At 48.2% G+C, this 19561-nt stretch overlaps 1 protein-coding gene across 1 annotated transcript in view; it reads right to left on the minus strand.

Moving 5' to 3' along the window:
- The window catches only part of SLCO5A1 (solute carrier organic anion transporter family member 5A1), a 102738-nt gene that overhangs the window by 43700 nt on the left and 39477 nt on the right, over positions 1–19561 (minus strand). Inside the window, exon 3 of the mRNA XM_008150355.3 lies at positions 14585–14802. Within this exon, the coding sequence (XP_008148577.1) occupies positions 14585–14802 (218 nt within the window). The remainder of the gene's footprint in view (positions 1–14584; positions 14803–19561) is intronic.

The raw sequence follows: 19561 nt of genomic DNA on the forward strand, positions 1-19561 counted from the left end.
GGGGTGGGAACCTTTTTTCTGTCAGGGGCCACTTGGATACTTGTAACATCACTCACAGGCCATACACAATTATCAGCTTAAAAGGTAGCCTGCCATATTTGGTCAAACATTTAATTAACTCCCCCTGATGCCTTGGCAGGGCCAGACCAGATGATTTCTCGGGCCTTCCGCAGCCCACGGGCTGAATGTTCCCCATCCCTGCTCCAGAAGAAGTCGTCTCTGATGCAGGCAGCTAACTTAGGAACTCCTTCCTCCTCTTCTTTCAACCTTCCTTAGGGTGCACGTCTCCACTTATACTTTATTATGTCTATTTTCCCTTCAACCTCCCTTTAAGGACAAGGACTGTAACTTTTCATGTATGTATCCTGAGTTCTTCATTTCTATAGTAGTTGCTCAATAAAGATATTTGTGAAAGAAAAAAAGAAACAAAGAAATAGAGAAGCTTTCTTAGGGTAGGCATTGCCAGCCATCTAGCTCAATGATTAGAATGATCTTTGGGAGCCAGTCTTACATAATGCCGATTTCTTAAATAAAAGTAAAATGTGAGGGAAGTGTCACTTGAACAAGCACATAAAAGTGGCTTAACTGGACTAAATCCAACATGACATAGAATTCATACTGGGCACAAAAAGATCCATAGTAAAAATGGAAACACCACGAGTGGGGGTCCTTGTTATATAAAAGGTTGAGAAATTATAAAATAGCAGGATATGGTCAGAAGACAGGTGCTTTTCAAAGCACACGGCCAGGACCCAAGGCCTCAGCCTCGGGGGTGGGAAGAGGGAAGGGGAGATGGAGAGGAGGGAACACCATACAATAATCATAGCCGTCAGGCCGGGGGGAGTCCACAGGGGTTGTACCACCTAAGTTATTCATCACATAATATAATTATATGGGGGGTTTTTCTGTATTTCACAATGTTTTGACATAAAGATCTTGCTGGCTAGAAAGAGATGAACTTCCAATTATCAGAAATAGCCAGGGCTCCGCTGGGAACACATAGTCCCAATCACCAACTTGTCTAACTCACACACACCAAGCCGGTACCTCCTCTGCCCTAAATCACCCAGGGCCAGGTCCCAGACAACTAGAGACCACCCTGCAGCCCAGAGCCCACTGGAGTTATTCACTCCGCCCTGCCTTGTCCTCCCATGGACACCTCAACAAAGGCGGTGGCCCTGGCTTCTCCCCAACCCCTGTCTTTTATTTCCCAACCACACCTGGTGCTTCCCTGTGGCTCTGCATGGCATGGCATGACCCTTCTCTTGTAAGTCATAATCTATAATAATAAAAGCGTAATATGCTAATTAGACCAGATGACCTTCCAGACGAAGCCAGAGCTGCAAGGGAAGCCTGGGTCCAGGGTGCCAGAAGGAAGCATAATGCCGATTTCTTAAATAAAAGTAAAATGTGAGGGAAGTGTCACTTGAACAAGCACATAAAAGTGGCTTAACTGGACTAAGACACTTCCCTCACATTGTACTCTTGCACAAATTTCGTGCATCGGGCCTCTAGTGTACATAATAAATTCTTCTTTCAATGACACTGACCTTACATATATATATATATTTTTATATTTATTCCAGAGAGGAAGGGAGAGGGAGAGAGAGCTAGAAACATCAATGATGAGAGGATCACTGATTGGCTGTCTCCCGTATGCCCCCTACTGGGGATCAAGCCTGCAACCCAGGCATGTGCCCTTGACCAGAATTGAACCAGGGATCCTTCAGTCCCCAGGCCAACGCTCTACCCACTGATCCAAACCAGCCAGGGCAATGACACTGACCTTTCCCTGACATTATTCAGTCTCCTCCATAAATACACATTCAAATTCTAAAACCACTTCCATTACCCCCTCTCCACGAAATCCCTTGATCCCCTTCTTTCATAAGCACTCAACATGAGTATTTAATTTTTCCTTTACCTCAGATCTTTGAGTTTTTACTGCTTGTATACTTTTAAGCCTTCTGGGGCATCAGTGAGCAGGTGGGAACACACCCTCCCCATGCAGTGGACACCTCAGTAACTCCCCGGATGGCCTGTAGGTCTTGTGCCATCCCGTGCGTTTCATGGGCATAGGGCAGATACGACTTCCCGATGCCCAGGAGCATCGAGCTATTTTCAGTCTTGTCTTTCTGCAAAGGCAAAACCAAGTGGCTCTTCATACGTAACATGGCCGAATAGGACCCAAGTGTCCTGTCCATTCTCTCTTCATCCATTTCATTCTTGCTCATTTTCTTTGAAACTAATGGTGCCCTGGGCTCCCCCATGAAAACATGCCAATTTCTCCTGCCCATCCACAACACGTGGGCCAAGGCCTTTCCTGCTGCAGGGGGAGTTCCTGAGATACTTAGCTGCAGACAATGAACAGAAAGGGAAGCCATCGGGGCCCCAAATCCATCATTGGTGGTTGCTGGCCACAGTAATATCCTGCGCCCTTAAATCCGGCACTAATGAGTATTTCTATATGTCTTCCCAGGGAGGTGCCATCCGACGAGTAAACCCACAGTCCACTTGCACTGAGTATAAAGGAAGTGCCTTCTTTTTTTTTAGGAATTCTTTGCCAGGCCTGTTCCCATTTACCTTTTCCCTCTAAGCCAGTGATGGGCAACCTTTTGAGCTTGGTGTGTCAAACTTCGCCAAAAAACTGAGCATAACTCGGGTAGCGTGTCACTTTGAGGAAAAAACTAACTCTAAGACTAGTCGCAAATGTTTCATCCTCAGAAGCAGCAAATGTTTCATCCTCGGCATGCGGCCGCGTGTCATCAGAAATGGCTACGCGTGTCAGTGCTGACACGCGTGTCATAGGTTCGCCATCACTGCTAAGCTGTAAGTCCAAGTCTAAAGGTTTAGCTTATCACCAGAAAACATATGCACATAAAAGTAAATGTAAAAAAGAAATGAAACAAAGCATTAGAGGTAAATAAGGTGTAAGTAGAGCAGAACATCAAAACCAGAGAAAAGAATTGAACTTGTCTATCAGACCCTCCCGGGGCTTCAAATTGGACTCCAAAGCAAAGGGCGGTCTTCTCGTTAGCAGAAACACTCCGACTTCTTCATGGGAAACAAAGCTGTGCCCATGTTCTAGGGCAGTGGTTCTTACAGCGTGGTCTCTGGACCACCAGAGCCGGTATCATTTGGGAACCTGCTAAACATGCATGTTCTCAGTCTCCACCCCAGGCCACCTGGATCAGACACTCTGGGTTTGAAGAAGCCCGCATGGTGCGTCCGCAGGCTAAGCTGAAGAACCACTGTTCTCAAGCAAGAGGGTTTCCTATGAGGGGCCCTGAGCCATGCGCCTATGGCAAACTGGGAAATTCAAACACCGGCTTTCGATAGACACTGCAAACATAAAACTGAAGTGCAATTCGGCAAAGGAACTTTGCAAGAGGGCTAATGGCACGAGGCTCTTGGCCATCCCTCTCTCTGCTGAGTCAAGGATTGATCCCAGCATAGTCCATACTATGCTAGTTTTAAATGCCAAGCTAGGGGCCACATGCAATAGTTCCGGCTGTTCTTGGGTAACTCGCATTGAGAACTGATTCCTTCTGCCCCTCTCTACTAGTTCCTCTCCCCACGACCTGAGGTTGGAACCCTGAAACCACCCTTGGTACCTCCCTCCCCATCATTCCCGTATCAGTTGCCACATCCTACAGACACAATCTCTTCCTTTCCTCCTCATTGTTAGGATGCACTACCTCTGGCTTCTCCTGTTTGGACACGTTTTCTGAAATATATTGCTATAAGTTGTGTGTTTTTTTTTCATAGCTTGAAGCAAGCGGCCTGCACCTGCAGAATTTAAGATACACTCCGCCACCGACTCGGGCGCTCCCCTCTGCCTGGCCGAGTTGTGCACCCACCAGGCATCCTGCTATCTCCCGAGGACGTCCTGTTGTTCAGGCAGCTACCCCCGCTGGCTGGTGCAACCCTGCCCCAGTCCCCATATAAGAGAACACAAACACTCCCTGGGCGCTGGCACTGACAGACTGGTCTCAGCCCACTGTGAGAGAATGGAATACAGTTTCTTAAACTCTCACAGCGTCTCTTGACCTGGCTCCTGTCGGCGTGGACCTAACACTCATCATTCAATAACGCATTCCTCAAATATGCAGAGTGTCTACCAGGTGGTGTAAATTCATCAGGGAACATGCTGAACAAAAAGGTTCCTTGCCTTCATTAAGCTTCCTTTCTCACTGCAGAGATAATAATATAAATAAGTAAAATACACAGTACATTAGATAGTGATGACTGTTGAGAAAAATAAAGGAGGAAAGGCGATAAGGAGCTTTGGGGAGGAGGGAGGGAATTTTTAGATAGGATGACTAAGTGAGGCCTCACTGAAAAGGGACCCTCTGAGTTACATCCCGAAGGTGTGAGGGGCCGGAGGGGAGAGCCTTCCCAGCACAGGAACAGCAAATGCAAAGGCCTGAGGGGAGACTATGCCTGGAACGTCTGAGGAATATTCCTCAGTGTGGTTGGAGCTGAATAATCAAATGGGACTGCAAGAAAGAGATGGGGTCCAACAGGTAACCAGGGGTCAGGTCACAGCCCCAGTAGGTGGCATCGGGGAGGGACTTCTCTGTGAGTGACGTGGGAGACCACAGAGGCTCTGAGCAGAGGAGTGGTATTTTAACAGGACCCTTCTGGCTGTTGAGTTGAAGGCAACGGAAAGAGGCAGGGATAGAAGAGGGAGACCAGTTTAGAGGCGTCTGCCCTTTCCTTCTCTACTCGTCAAAACCATCATCACATCTCACTTGGGCTGTGTCCATAGCTTTCTGCCTGGACCCTCTCCTTCCACTCCACTCCTTTCCTCCATAATCTGCCTAGAGGAGGGCTGCCCCACCGCCCATTACGGATGACTCCAGTTACAGGCCAGAACTCCAGCTCTCCACACACCTTATGGCCCCACCTCGCCTCCTGAACCTCATCTCCCAGGCCTCGGCCTCGCATATCCACCCACCAACCACAATGCACGTGTTCGGCACTTTCAAACACATCTGCACAGGCTGAGCTTGCCTCTGCTCTCCCACCGCCCCCCTCCACCTACTGGACTTCTCCCTGTCTTCCAAGGTTCATGAAACCTTTCCTGATCCCTCAGAGACATGTTCCCCCGCCTGCCTTTGAACCTCACGCCATGTGTCCAGCCTCCGTTGTGGTCTCTCTATATTCCCACCTGTGCCTGTCCTGTCTCCCTCGGTGCGCTGTAAGCTCCCAGAGGGCAAACCCTGGCTCACTGTCTTCACATCTGACACAGCGCAGAGGACAGCACTTTCTACAGAGGGAAGAGCTGCTTCAATAATGACGACAGCCCAGCCGGCGTGGCTCAGTGGATGAGTGTCAACTTATGAACCAGGAGGTCACGGTTTGATTCCCAGTCAGGGCACATGTCCGGGTTGCAGGCTCATTCCCCAGTAGGGGATGTACAGGAGGCAGCTGATCGATGATTCTCTCTCATCATTGATGTTTCTATCTCCCTCTCCCTTCCTCTCTGATATCAATAAAAAATATATTTTTTTAAAATAATGACAACATAATCCCTTAGTGATCAAATTTCTGTAACTTTCAATGGTCTCTTTAAATTCATTCATCACCTCAGAGTAACTCTTTATGAAGTTAGTATTGCAAACATATCACACTCTCACACAGACAAAGTTTGGCAGAGAAAAATCTGTTATATTTTATGCTTGTTCATAATGCTAAGCAATTAAGCTTAAAAATATAAAAGTGGACACAAAAAATAAAATTGTTCTTGTGATTAACTGCCACCAAACGTTTTCCATTGAGGAAGATAAACAGTTAAATTTGGAAGACTAAAATGCTGGATTTTGAAACTCTGGAAAATTGATCCACTTAAATATTTTAAGTGTTTCTTTTTATTGATAAGAGTTTGATGCAATCAATGCTAGTCTCCTTATGGATAGGTGACGCAGACACACTAAAAATTCTACTTTTCTCCTTTGTGGTGTTTTAAAACAGCCTTATTCCTGCATAATTTATAACGAGAATCAAGAAACACCGAGTCAGATTTTCCCAATGTCTATCATTACAATGTGGAGGTGGGGTGGAAAGTATCGTACATTTTCTTCTAGTATTCTCTGTGGTAGAACTTTCCATAAGGGTGCCATTCAGTATGGCCCAAATAGTTTTATTTTTAAGAAAGTATTAACTGAGCTTTCTTTCCACCTCCTCTCTAAAGAAGCTAATATTAGTATCCAAATTCTATATACGGCATGGGGCAAAGTTAGGTTTACAGTTGTTCATATGAAAAAGAATACAATTAATAAGTAATACAAGAATAAACATTGTGTTTCCCATACTCACAACTATAAACCTGCTTTTGCCCCACCCTGTCTAAAATAAAGATCCTAAGAAGCCCTGCCCCAGAAAACAGAAAAAGGGAGCCCAGTGGTTGGGTGGCTCAGTGGTTGGGTGTCAACCCATGTACCAAGAGGTCACGGTTTGATTCCCGGTCAGGGCACATGCTGGGGTTGCGGGCTCGATCCCCAGTAGGAGGCAGCCAATAGATGTTTCCCTCTCATCAATGTATCTCTCCCTTCCTCTTTCTCTAAAAATCAATAAAAATACATCTTTTAAAGAAAGAACAAGGGAAAAGAGGATCTGGGAATCAAGCTCAGATTTAACTCAAAGGAAATCTTAGTAACCATTCTTTAATTTAAGACCTTAATAATGAATGTTGGCTTTGTAACACGAATTGTGTCAACAATGAAATGATTCCCCCACATTTTTATTTGTTCTTTTGAAAATCGGTTTAGAGAAACCAAGATGGCGGCATAGGTGAAACACCTAACCTGCAGCCGGGCACAACAATTTCAAAGGCACAACTAGAGGTCAGAACGGACATCGTCCAGAACCACAGGAGAGCTGGCGGACTGAAATGCCCACAGATGGGGGGAAGGAGAAGGCCACGGGGACAATCGGGGGAGCCGTAAAAGCCTGAGGTATGGAGAAACTGGCGGAGACACGAGCACGCGCGCCTGCGGGGAGGATGGAGCCGGAGAGGAAGGGGCGGCTGACGGCCTGGCAGGCGTTCACTGGCAGGAAGGAGATAAAGGCTCCGGAGTGCGCTAAGCGCCGGCTCCGACTGCACTGAGCGCCAGTTCCGGGCGAAACCCTGGGAAGCCAGGCGCAGGCTGGGGGAATGAATCTGGGCTGTGGGGCGCAGGCACAGAGGAGCGGGGGAAGGCAGAGCTCCAGAGGCGCGCACGGGAAGGGGCGCAAAGGACGGACTGTTGCCTGCGCCACTGAACTGCCCTAGCGGGAAGGAGACATAAGCTCAGGACCGTGCTGAACCCCAGTTCCGACTGCACTGAACCCCAGTTCCGGGCGAATCCCTGGGAAGCCAGGCGCACGCTGGGGGAATGAATTTGGGCTGTGGTGGCGGAGGCACAGAGAAGCGGCGGCTCCAGACGCGCGCACTGGAAGGTGCGCAGAGGACGAACTTTTGCCTGCGCCACTGGGTGGCCCTGCTGGGAAGGAGACAGGGACGCCAGACTGCGCTGAGACCCAGTTCCAACTGCACTGAAGCCCAGTTCCAGGGGAGAATCTGGGAGTCCAGATTCATTAGGGGAGGGACTGGACTGTTTGGCAGTGGGCGAAACTCCAGGGCGCGTTTCTCTCAGAGGTGTTTGCAAGGAATACAGAGGGACACAGACACAGGAGCCTCATAGGGCGGGGCTGACAGGAAGCCAAGGTTGTAGGCTCCACCCTGTAGCTCCGCCCCAGCCAAGCTGAGCAGAAGCTTTTTCCTGCTGAGTGCCTCAGGTAGTGGCTGACCCACACTGCATTGGAGACCCAGAAACGAGGGCATCTAGTGGTTGGTGGGAGATGACACCAGATTTCAATCACTTGCATAAGGGAGGCATTCTAGAGGCAGACTCAGTGAGCGCCAAGGCATTGCTGCATCAAGACCCGGCCCACAAACATGTCTCCTGCACAGCAACTCTTCCTATATGGACAAAGAGGGTCCTCACGGCCAATTGGCCTGGAGGACAATTCCTCCCTGTGACACCAACAACAATCAAGACTTAACTGTACAAAGGAGGACCAAGATGGAGACATAGGGCGGCAGCCTGATCGTTGCCTACCACAACAATATTGAGACTACGACGGGAGAGCAGAGCAGACACCAGCCAGAAAGACCGGGGGGCTGGCTGAGCAGATGCTCTACAACTAGAATAAAAGAGAGGGGTACGCAGGATGATGCTGATGCCGGTGACCCAAAGTCCACACTTTAAGAACTATGGCTCAGGCGACACAATGGTGGCCAGGAACGTGCTCGGCGCAGTTCCCCCGGCGGTCTCCGGCTGAGGGGATGGCTCCACTCGCTGCCGAGCACGGACAGACGAGCCCCTGGGAGACATGGGGTGGGAGACTCCGTGCTTGCTGACCTCCGAGTCCTTCAAGAATCTCAATGCCCCGAAATGGCCAGGTGCGCACGCTCAGCGACTGGCCACCGTTGCAGACCCAAGGGCCGACGCAGCGACACCGGACCAGACCACCGCCGGGTACCGGGCACACCGGAGCCTTGCCGAGCCCGCCGCCCAACGAGTTCTGCGGCAGCCGCCCTGGAGCTCTGAGAAAATGACCGAAGGAATTGCTGAGAGGGAATTGACCAACAGGAATTGGGATCAAGAAGACGAAACCCCGCTGAGACCCGAGTCCAGGCGAGCCTGCGAGCCTCTGGGCTCAGATGTGGTCACACGCCTCTGGGTCTAGGTGAGGCCTCACGCCCCTGGGTTTGGGTGAGGCCACGCGCCCCTGGGTCCAGGTGAAGCTGGATTCCGGGTTCGGGTGAGGCCATGTGCCCCTGGGTCCGGGCGAATCTGAACCCTGGGTCCGGGTGAGGCCGTGGGCCCCTGGATCCGGGTAAGGCTGGGTCCCGAGTACGGGTGAGGCCGTGAGCCCCTGGATCCGGGTGAGACCACGCGACCAGGGGTCTGAGAGAGGTAACGCGCCCCTGGGTCCGGGTGGCTTCGTGCACCTAGGTCCAGGTGAGGCCACGTGCCCCTGGGTCTGGGGGAGGCCAGGCGTCCCTGGGTCCGGGTGAGACCGTGTGTCCCTGGATCCGGGTGAGGCCTCGTGCGCCTAGGCCCGGGTGAGGCCACGTGCCCCTGGGTCTGGGGGAGGCCAGGTGTCCCTGGGTCCGGGTGAGACCGTGTGTCCCTGGATCCGGGTGAGGCCTCGTGCGCCTAGGCCTGGGTGAGGCCACGTGCCCCTGGGTCTGGGGGAGGCCAGGCATACCTGGGTCCGGGTGAGACCGTGTGTCCCTGGATCCGGGTGAGACCTCGTGCACCTAGGCATGGGTGAGGTCACGTGCCCCGGGGTCTGAGAGGCCAAGCGTCCCTGGGTCCGGGTGAGACCATGTGTCCCTGGATCCGGGTGAGGCCGCGTGCACCTAGGCCCGGGTGAGCCCAAGTGGCCCTGGGTCTGGGAGAGGCCAAGCGTCCCTGGGTCCGGGTGAGACCATGTGTCCCAGGATCCGGGTGAGGCCTCGTGCACCTAGGCCCGGGTGAGCCCAATTGGCCCTGGGTCTGGGAGAGGCCAAGCGTCCCTCGGTCCGGGTGAGACCATGTGTCCCTGGATCCGGGTGGGGCCTCGTGCACCTAGGTCCGGGTGAGCCCAAGTGGCCCTGGGTCTGGGAGAGGCCAAGCATCCCTGGGTCCGGGTGAGACCATGTGTCCCTGGATCCGGGTGAGGCCGCGTGCATCTAGGCCCGGGTGAGCCCAAGTGGCCCTGGGTCTGGGAGAGGCCAAGCGTCCCTGGGTCCGGGTGCGACCATGTGTCCCTGGATCCGGATGAGGCCTCGTGCACCTAGGCCCGGGTGAGCCCAAGTGGCCCTGGGTCTGGGAGAGGCCAAGCGTCCCTGGGTCCGGGTGAGACCGTGTGTCCCTGGATCCGGGTGAGACCTCGTGCACCTAGGCATGGGTGAGGTCACGTGCCCCGGGGTCTGAGAGGCCAAGCGTCCCTGGGTCCGGGTGAGACCATGTGTCCCTGGATCCGGGTGAGGCCGCGTGCACCTAGGCCCGGGTGAGCCCAAGTGGCCCTGGGTCTGGGAGAGGCCAAGCGTCCCTGGGTCCGGGTGCGACCATGTGTCCCTGGATCCGGATGAGGCCTCGTGCACCTAGGCCCGGGTGAGCCCAAGTGGCCCTGGGTCTGGGAGAGGCCAAGCGTCCCTGGGTCCAGGTGCGACCATGTGTCCCTGGATCCGGGTGAGGCCTCGTGCACCTAGGCCCGGGTGAGCCCAAGTGGCCCTGGGTCTGGGAGAGGCCAAGCGTCCCTGGGTCCGGGTGCAACCATGTGTCCCTGGATCCGGGTGAGGCCTCGTGCACCTAGGCCCGGGTGAGCCCAAGTGGCCCTGGGTCTGGGAGAGGCCAAGCGTCCCTGGGTCCGGGTGCGACCATGTGTCCCTGGATCCGGATGAGGCCTCGTGCACCTAGGCCCGGGTGAGCCCAAGTGGCCCTGGGTCTGGGAGAGGCCAAGCGTCCCTGGGTTCGGGTGCGACCATGTGTCCCTGGATCCGGGTGAGGCCTCGTGCACCTAGGCACGGGTGAGCCCAAGTGGCCCTGGGTCTGGGAGAGGCCAAGCGTCCCTGGGTCCGGGTGAGACCATGTGTCCCTGGATCCGGGTGAGGCCGCGTGCAACTTGGCCCGGGTGAGCCCAAGTGGCCCTGGGTCTGGGAGAGGCCAAGCGTCCCTCGGTCCGGGTGCGACCATGTGTCCCTGGATCCGGGTGAGGCCTCGTGCACCTAGGCCCGGGTGAGCCCAAGTGGCCTTGGGTCTGGGAGAGGCCAAGCATTCCTGGGTCTGGGTGAGACCATGTGTCCCTGGATCCGGGTGAGGCCGCGTGCACCTAGGCCCGGGTGAGCCCAAGTGGCCCTGGGTCTGGGAGAGGCCAAGCGTCCCTGGGTCCGGGAGAGACCATGTGTCCCTGGATCCGGATGAGGCCTCGTGCACCTAGGCCCGGGTGAGCCCAAGTGGCCCTGGGTCTGGGAGAGGCCAAGCGTCCCTGGGTCCGGGTGCGACCATGTGTCCCTGGATCCGGATGAGGCCTCGTGCACCTAGGCCCGGGTGAGGCCACGTGCCCCTGGGTCTGGGAGAGGCCAAGCGTCCCTGGGTACGGGTGAAGCCAGATCCTGGGTCCGGGTGAGGCCGTGCGCCCCTGGATCCATCCGGGTGAGGCTGGGTCCCAGGCCCGGGTGAGACCACGCGCCCCTTGGGTATGGGTGAGGCCACGTGCCCCTTAGTCCGGGTGACGCCGTGCCCCTGGGTTCGGCCGAGACCAAACCAGAGGGAGTCGGACCTCCATTACCACCATTTGTCCACCATCCAGAGCTGAGGGGTCAGTGCTGACATGTACACATAAGGAACTACTGGACATTGAAATTGGGTCTCAAAAGAACTGTTGGTCCAGGGGGAAGCTCGCTACAGATTGATTCATTTGCCTGTCAGCATAACTATTATTGCTCGTCTCACATTCAGTTCTTATTAGTATATATCTAGTGACATATGATCTCGCTCATCTAGGGGAAATGATGAACAACATAGACTGAGGAACAAGAACAGAACCAGAAGCAAGGAGGCATCGATCGGACTATCGGGCCTCAGAGGGAGGATAGGGGAGGGTAGGGAGAGGGTGGGGGGAGGGGGAGAGTTCAACCAAAAGACCTGTATGCATGCATATAAGCCTATCCAACGGTTAAGTTCAACAGGGGATTGGGACATGCGTGGGGAGAGGGGTGGGATGGGAATGGGGGGATGAGGACAAATATGTGACACCTTAATCAATAAAGAAATTAAAAAAAAAAAAAAAAACGAAAAAAAAAACGAAAATCGGTTTAAATATTAGACTATACATCTGATTTCATTTCCCATAGGTGTAGGTATTAGATACTCTAAAGAAAGTCAATACATGCAAGATAAGTATGAATTAGCTCTATATATTCTAACAGAACATTATTCTAATATTATCAACATCATTTGAATCACTTTCAGCAGAACATTTTCACTTTATCAGCCCTTTAAAATAGGATTCCTTTTTCACAGGAAAAGGTGCCTCTGGAGGTTCCAGTCTAGATACAATTAGGGAATCCAGGACAAGTGGAAGTAATGAAAGGAACCAGCTCTATGTCTGAATCAGGAGGTTTGGCTGCAGAAGTGACATCAGTCATCAGCATTAAGGCAGAGAGTAGGGTGAGAAAGCTGAGGATTTATCAGAGATACTGACAAGAAAATCAGAATAGAAACAGAAGTTTTAAGACTCCTCTTACTCTTTCTTTTAAAAGAAAATATCCTGAACCATGAAACTGAGCATCGAAAAGATGACAGGAAGCCACCCCGAGCAGCACAAGAAGACAGTGTATAGATTCAATTCTGAAAAATAATTTGGTGATTACTTTTCTCACTTTTGAATCTGCCTGCCTAAGTGCATATCCCCCACTAAAAGCAGGTCCTGAGATAAGGATTCAAGTCCAAGTTGTTTATTTGGGAGATTCGGGACAGGGAATGTGGACATGGTGCTGGGGCAGTGAGCTCAGCCTACAAAGGATGAAGAATTGTCTGGCCCATGAGCTGGGTGATTATCAGCCATGGTTAAGACTGCTTTGCTGGGGGGAGGCCAGGTGTTCATTCCTTGGCACTTGAACCTGTCTCAAGCAGGAGCCCAGGAGTTTCCCTGCCTACAAAGAAAACCTTCAGGCAAATGATGTAGGTACTGGCAGATGGCCTCCACCAGGAAGACAGGAAGGTCTGGAAGGAGGATGGAGCCCCAACAGCATCCCCCAAAAGAAGGCTGTTCCCATCAACAATAGCTTCTGCTGTTGGTATTTGGTATCAATCTTCTCTCTCTTTTCTCTACTATACAATACAGCATATATTTCAGGTCATCTATTCCTAAGCTATCAAACATACAGTTTTAGCTTACCTATGTCTTTAGTTCTCCCCTTGAATCTACTTTACACTCTCCGTAAGGTAAGATTCTGAGTCTACTCCTGTATTGTAAGTTCTTTAATATCAACCTTGACCTCAACTAAATTTTTTTTTAAATCACTCTTTTGGTAGCAACCATAATAGTCCATAATAACATACATGGAAAACGGTGGGCTGGTCCATGGGGTAAGAACTCAGGCATCCAGAGAATTCTTTATGTTATGAGAGTAGAAGTCGTTTTGGCAGTTCCAAACATACATTGTCAGAAAAAGATGATGGGGGTGGGGAGGCCAATCTAAAACTTAACAGGAAAGAAGCATGTCCAGTGAAACGTCACTTGGCTTGCTTTGAACAAATTCGGTCATTGAAAATAATCCGATCTAAACGTAATTGTTCTGAGGCTGCAGGAATAGTTCCATAAAACATGAGCAACTGTTTCTAGGCCCAGCAGGTATCTCTTTGCTTTCCTGTGCGTGTGGTCAACGTGAGGTGATATTGTGCCTAGGTGCATTCTCCCTAAAACAGTAAGCACTTGACGCAGATCGTGCTTCATAATTTCATGAAAATCGTTTCAGGGAATTCAGGAAATAGCAGAAGCTAATGGGAGTGCAGCACTCTAGGTTTCTTGGATTAAAGGGATTTCTTGCCACTCAACAGATATACTGACTGCTGGACAAAGACGGGCTGGTTGAGATTCAGTTACATTGGTTAGGTGTGAGATTGCCTAATCTAGCTCTAATGAGTCATTACTTTTTAAGAGAAATAAAAAGGAAAAAACAGACCAGTACACATCACTGAGACTTTCTGGATGTTTTTACGCTGGGTTGGGAGGCCCGCCCCTAGCTGCCTTCTCTCTGTCCACTTACAAGCACTTGGCTGAGCCACTGTTGAATGAGATCCCTGTCTAGGGCTAGGTTTTATATTTATAGAAGGATCAGGCCAAAATACCAAACCCACCATTCCCCTGACACAAACCATCCATTATATAATGCAATAAGTATTTTTAAAAATCAGACATCCCTAAATATAGTAAATGATACATAGAAATATATCTCTGGATCTAAATCAGTGCTTCTCAAACTATCTGTGGAGAACAATCATTTTATTATTATTATTTCCAGTCTATCATGTACTGATACTTTTTGCAAAATCCATTAAAAAATGAGGAAAATAAATTTTTAGCCCAACTGGCATGGCTCAGTGGTTGAATGATGATCTATGAACAGGAGGTCAAGGTTCGATTCCTGGTCAGGGCACATGCTCAGGTTGCAGGCTCAACCCCCAGTGTGGGGCGTGCAGGAGGCAGCTGATCAATGAATCTCTCTCATCGTTGATGTTTCTATCTCTTTCTCCCTCTCCCTTCCAATCTGAAATCAATATTTTTTAAAAAAAAAAGAAAAGAAATTTTTAAAAATATGTACAAAACATAAGCCCAGTTTTTTATTATCTCTATTAGATTCAACAAGCATAAAATGACTCTGTCAAGTTTCTTTAAAAGTTTCCCAATGCTTACTCTCAATTTCAGCACTGATCTCGTCTCAGACCAGTAACGGCTGTGGGCAGCACTGGCCTGGGACCGCAGTCTGAGTCACACTGATTGGAAGTACCAGACACATATTTATTCAAAAGACATACTTTACCTCTGATATTCTTTCCAAATCCCATAGGAGAAACTTTTTTGTCCACGTGCTCCTGATTGTTTGATTTCTCCTTCATAATGTCGTCATCGCTAACAGCATGAACAGAGCATTTTTTCTTTTTCTTCTTCTTGTGTCGAGGCGGAAGCTTTTTTGGAAAAGTAAACATTGGGAATATCACAAGAAACATTGCAACGGCACAAAGGAGGAATCCACTCCACCTAAAAAAGTGGGAAATGTGAATAGCATTTATGGCTTTTGCATTGTGAGTGAGAACAAATTAGCAAAGTAGAAGTTTGTGGTGATAAAATTCTCCAGAAAAAAAACCTTCAACCCTCATAAATTGTTAAACAGTAGGGGTTTGAACAAACTAAGAAAATATAGGAATCCTCCCTTTCTGTGGGATAAATGAGAAATCCATCCAATAATTATATGCATGATAAACATTATAATAAGCAACCCAGAATTTCATTCAAGTATTTTTAAGCACATATGTGTTAGTCCTGCTACAATGTGTATTTTATAATAAACCAGTAACTCAAATGTAATAAAAAAATAATAATACAGACCCTATAGCATGCTTTGTGGACACTTTTTTCTTAGAAGAAAACCATTACTATCTCGTGTCAAATGTATTGCTGATTGGCACTCAAATATTTTTCTGCAAGCACTTATATATTGAGCACCCTTAGCTGGTCCTCTCCATCCTTAGCCACCAACGACATTTCATTTGATCCTTACTTTAAGAATTACAACCTAGTTACAAGTGAGCTAAATATATATCTCCAAGAAATGCAGGAATGTATATAATTAAGTGTTAGATCAGGTGGAATAGAGCATGAATCCTATAAAAGTTCAGAGAGAGGAAATGTGTGTCCGAAAGATACTTAGGGGATGTAGAATTGAATGTTGTAGAGCCGAGACTGTCTTTGAACTCATCTGAGGTTGCCTTGCTGCAGAAACTAGGAAGCGAATACAGAGTAGACGTCAATCTCGAGCCCTGCAGTAGAGTTCTGTGTTTATGGCCTTGGGCTTCCTCCTTGCATAATACTCCAGAGGTAATCCCTCAGTCCCCTTTCGACCTTTTCTTAGCAAATAGCCCCTGGTCCTACCTAACAGAGCAGCTCTTTTTAACTAGGATTCCTCAAGTCCAAACTGTGTCCTTAAAGCTTCCAAGTTCAAGAACGCTCAGACTCCATCCTCTGTATCAACACCCTGTCGGTTGTAGCCAGAATGCAAGCAGCATTCTAAGCATGAGTGTTGGATGCAACCCAGTGAGCATATAGATCAATTGCAAAGTGAAAATTCATTTATAAAAGTAGTGTCTCAATCACAGTGCTGTTAGTTGCTAAAGGTCGTAGGTTAGCTGAGAGAATCATTCCTAGAACAGGTCATTAATAATCCAGTGTGCTATTTTCAAACATATTTAAAGTTACATCAAATAAAGATTTTAGGACAATCAGAAGGCGGCTTTATTTTGAGAGGATGGCTCAGGACAGACTTGTCACAATCTCAGTTATTCAGAATATAATCATGACCCCAGTGCCTGACACAGATTTGGGTACTGAAAAAATGTCTTGAATAAATACATTGAATGAAATAGGTGTGTGTTTTTTTAAATAAAGTCATTTGTCTGCAGGAAACATAGCTACTATATTTTCTAGCCCAAGCGTCCTCAAACTACGGCCCACGGGCCACATGCGGCCCGCCGGGTGTTTTTGCCGTTTTGTTTTTTTACTTCAAAATAAGATATGTGCAGTGTGCATAGGAATTTGTTCATAGTTTTTTTTTTAAACTATAGTCCGGCCCTCCAACGGTCTGAGGGACAGTGAACTGGCCCCCTGTTTAAAAAGTTTGAGGACCCCTGTTCTAGCCCCTTTAGTACTTGGCTGCTCACGAGGCCTTCACTCACCTGGCCCTGCTCATCAACCTTTCTTGAATCTCTTTCTGCAAACTTGACATTCAGTCTCCCCAACCTTCGGTTCCCTAGACCTCTCATGCTCTCTCCACAAGAGGGCAGGCAGCATAGCCTCAGGGACAGTTCTTTGAGCTGTGGCTTCAGACAGACCTGGGTTTTTATCCTGTCTTTACCACTCACTAGCTCTAAGATCCTAGGGAACTTATATTTTGCTTTTCCGAACACACTTTCTCATCTGAAAGAGGAGCAATAAAAACTGTTCTGGAGTGGGGACTCTTCCCCCCTCCCCGCGTGGGAGTCTGTGCTGTGAGATTCTTTCCCATTCCCCACGTGGGAGTCTGTACTTGTTCTTTAATAAATTTCCACCTTTAAAAAAATAATAAATAAATAAATAAATTTCCACCTTTGCTATACAAAAAAATAAATAAACAAACTGTTTTGGAGTCATCAAAATCAATAAGACAACATACAAAATGAACCTAACAAGATGCCTGCTCCGTCAGCAATCACTTCATAGTAGCTCGTTTTGTTTGTTTGCATGTAGATCTGCACTCGGGCTCCCACACCCCCAGCCAGAGCCACTGCCTTAAAATTACCTGCAAACATTAAAGATACACTCATAGTAGCCCAGAGTGAGAGAAAATATAGAAGAAGGGGAAGAATTATAGTGCATAAACAGTATAAATGTTTGGGGACATTTCTAAGCAGAGCAAAGCAGCCTTCATTCTTCATGATCCACAGTAACAAATCGTTGTTAGCACATGACATATGATGGTGCTGAAGAGAACCCTGAGAAAAGGCGGCTAAGACAAGAGAGCGTGCATCATGTGCTGGGAAAAGAAACATAAATAAGAGTCAAAATTGAAAAGCCAGGGTTCTTAAGTCTTTTTTATGAACCATTACTCAGAGCAGACTGTTCACCAAAAGGGTCAGTTGAGTATATTGACTAAGACCTCCACCCTGACTCAGTTTATCCCAGCTCTCGCTGGCTCTGAAGCTTTGGGGCAGTTATTCCAATCTCTGAGCATCAGTTTTCCTCATGGTTGTTGTAAGGCTTAAATGAAAAGTGTGTAAAGCTCTTAGTATAATGCTTGACACAGAGAAAGTGCCTAATAAATGTTAGCATTATTCATTCCTTCACTCTTTCAACATTTATTTACTGAAAAAATATATCATTCTGCTAGGCATGGGATAAAATAACATTGTATCAAATAACTATGTCTTTGCTCAAGGTAGAAGTCTTACAAGCAGGGCTACTCAATAAACAAAATTCATTTTTAAATTTCTATATTGAGGAATTTTATCATTTATAGAATAATGGGCCTTTAAAATGAATGAAACTACTGGAACATTGATGAAATACAAAGGAATGAATAATAACTAAAACATCATATAGCAAGAACTATTTAGAGCTCTACATACATAGACTCATTCATTCCTCACAACAACCGGGTGAAGTAGTACTTTAACTATTTCCCGTTTTGTGGGTTTAAAAAACAATAGCAATAACTGAGACACAGAGAAGTTAAGTAACCTCCCCAAGGTCACACAGCTATTCAGTAGCAGACTGGGGTTTAAACCCAGGGGACTATGGGTTTAAACTATGGGTTCACTCTTAATCACTCCACTTGGCAAACAGTTGGGTTGACGTCTACTAGGAAACTTTCTAAAGACGGCATAAAGCACGTGAAAGCTGAAAGCTCCTGCCGCCTTCTTTCTCTCAGCCCTCTCGTTCGTCCTCTTTGCCTCATCACCAGATGTCCCCTACTGTTCTTCACAAGAACATCTACATAGAACACAGCTCATACACTGGATGTTGATAAATATGGTTTAATAATCTAGTTTTCTGAGAACAAAACAAAGAGGCTCTTATTCTGATTTATTTCAAAACTGCAAAGAAAACAGTGGTTGAGACCAAAACTTTCGCTATCAGTCAAGCACCGAAAACTCCTGTGTTATTCCCCTCATGCTGGCAAGGGAACTTCCCTTTGTATAATTTCAAAATTCTACCAAGCCAGGCTCACCTAGACTTTAGCACTTCCATCTTCAGAGAGCACTACTTATGAAAATAAGAAGTGTTCTGTAACCTAATTAATATTTTTAACTGCTTTGAAAATAAATAGGGTGAAGCATTATTCCCACATACCTCAGAGTTACGAGGTTATTATCTTGTAATGAAGCACAGAACACAGTTCTCTAAGAAAGCCTTTAGAAACTAATTACTTGACACTAATGTCTGATACTGCAGTATTCTCTTTGGTATAAAATGAACATTTCTCATCAACGTATACCTATTACTAACGCATGTCAAATGAATCTAGGACAATACTTTCTGGTACTTAACAATCATGAAAAAAGAACTCACGTCCAAGTGGAGGGCTGTGAAGGGCTCGAACAAAGCCCTGGCTATCTGAATAAGTAAGTGGAGTCCTCATTCTCTAAGTCCTAAACATGACAGCTAAGGGTTTGCAAGTGAGCGAGTAACTCACTCTCCTCTCCTGGGGAACAAACTACTCCCGAGTGAAAAGATGCACTGCCTGTGCCGATGGGAATGTAGAGCTAGATTTCTGGGCAGTGGGGAGAGGGATGACAAAGCACAAAGACAATATCATAAGATAGTGGGGAGGGGCGAAGTTAAAGGCACAGAAAAGATCATGAAAGCTTTGATTCAAGGACACAGGAAAGTCCCAACACAGCCATATCACCCTTTCCCTCCATTTTTCGATTAAGGAACCAACAGCCTCCGTCCTGAAAAATGGGGATTAAGCTGTTATTCCCAAACCGTCTGTATCAGTCTCTTATTGCTGCTATAACAAATTACACAAATGTGTTATCTTACAGTCCTGGAGGTCAGACGTCTAAAATGGGTTGGCAAGGCTGCGTTCCTTCAGGAGGGTCTAGGAAGCACCTACCTCTTTGCCTGTCCAGCTTCCAGAGCCCACCTTCGCTCCGTGGCCCGTGGTCCCTTCCTCCCTCTTCAAAGCACATGACGCCAACCTCTGCCTCCGTCACCAGGTCACCTTTTCTTACTCTGACCTCCCTGCCTCCTTCTCTTCCTTATA

Source organism: Eptesicus fuscus, chromosome 19, assembly GCF_027574615.1.
Source record: "Eptesicus fuscus isolate TK198812 chromosome 19, DD_ASM_mEF_20220401, whole genome shotgun sequence".
Lineage (NCBI taxonomy): Eukaryota > Metazoa > Chordata > Mammalia > Chiroptera > Vespertilionidae > Eptesicus > Eptesicus fuscus.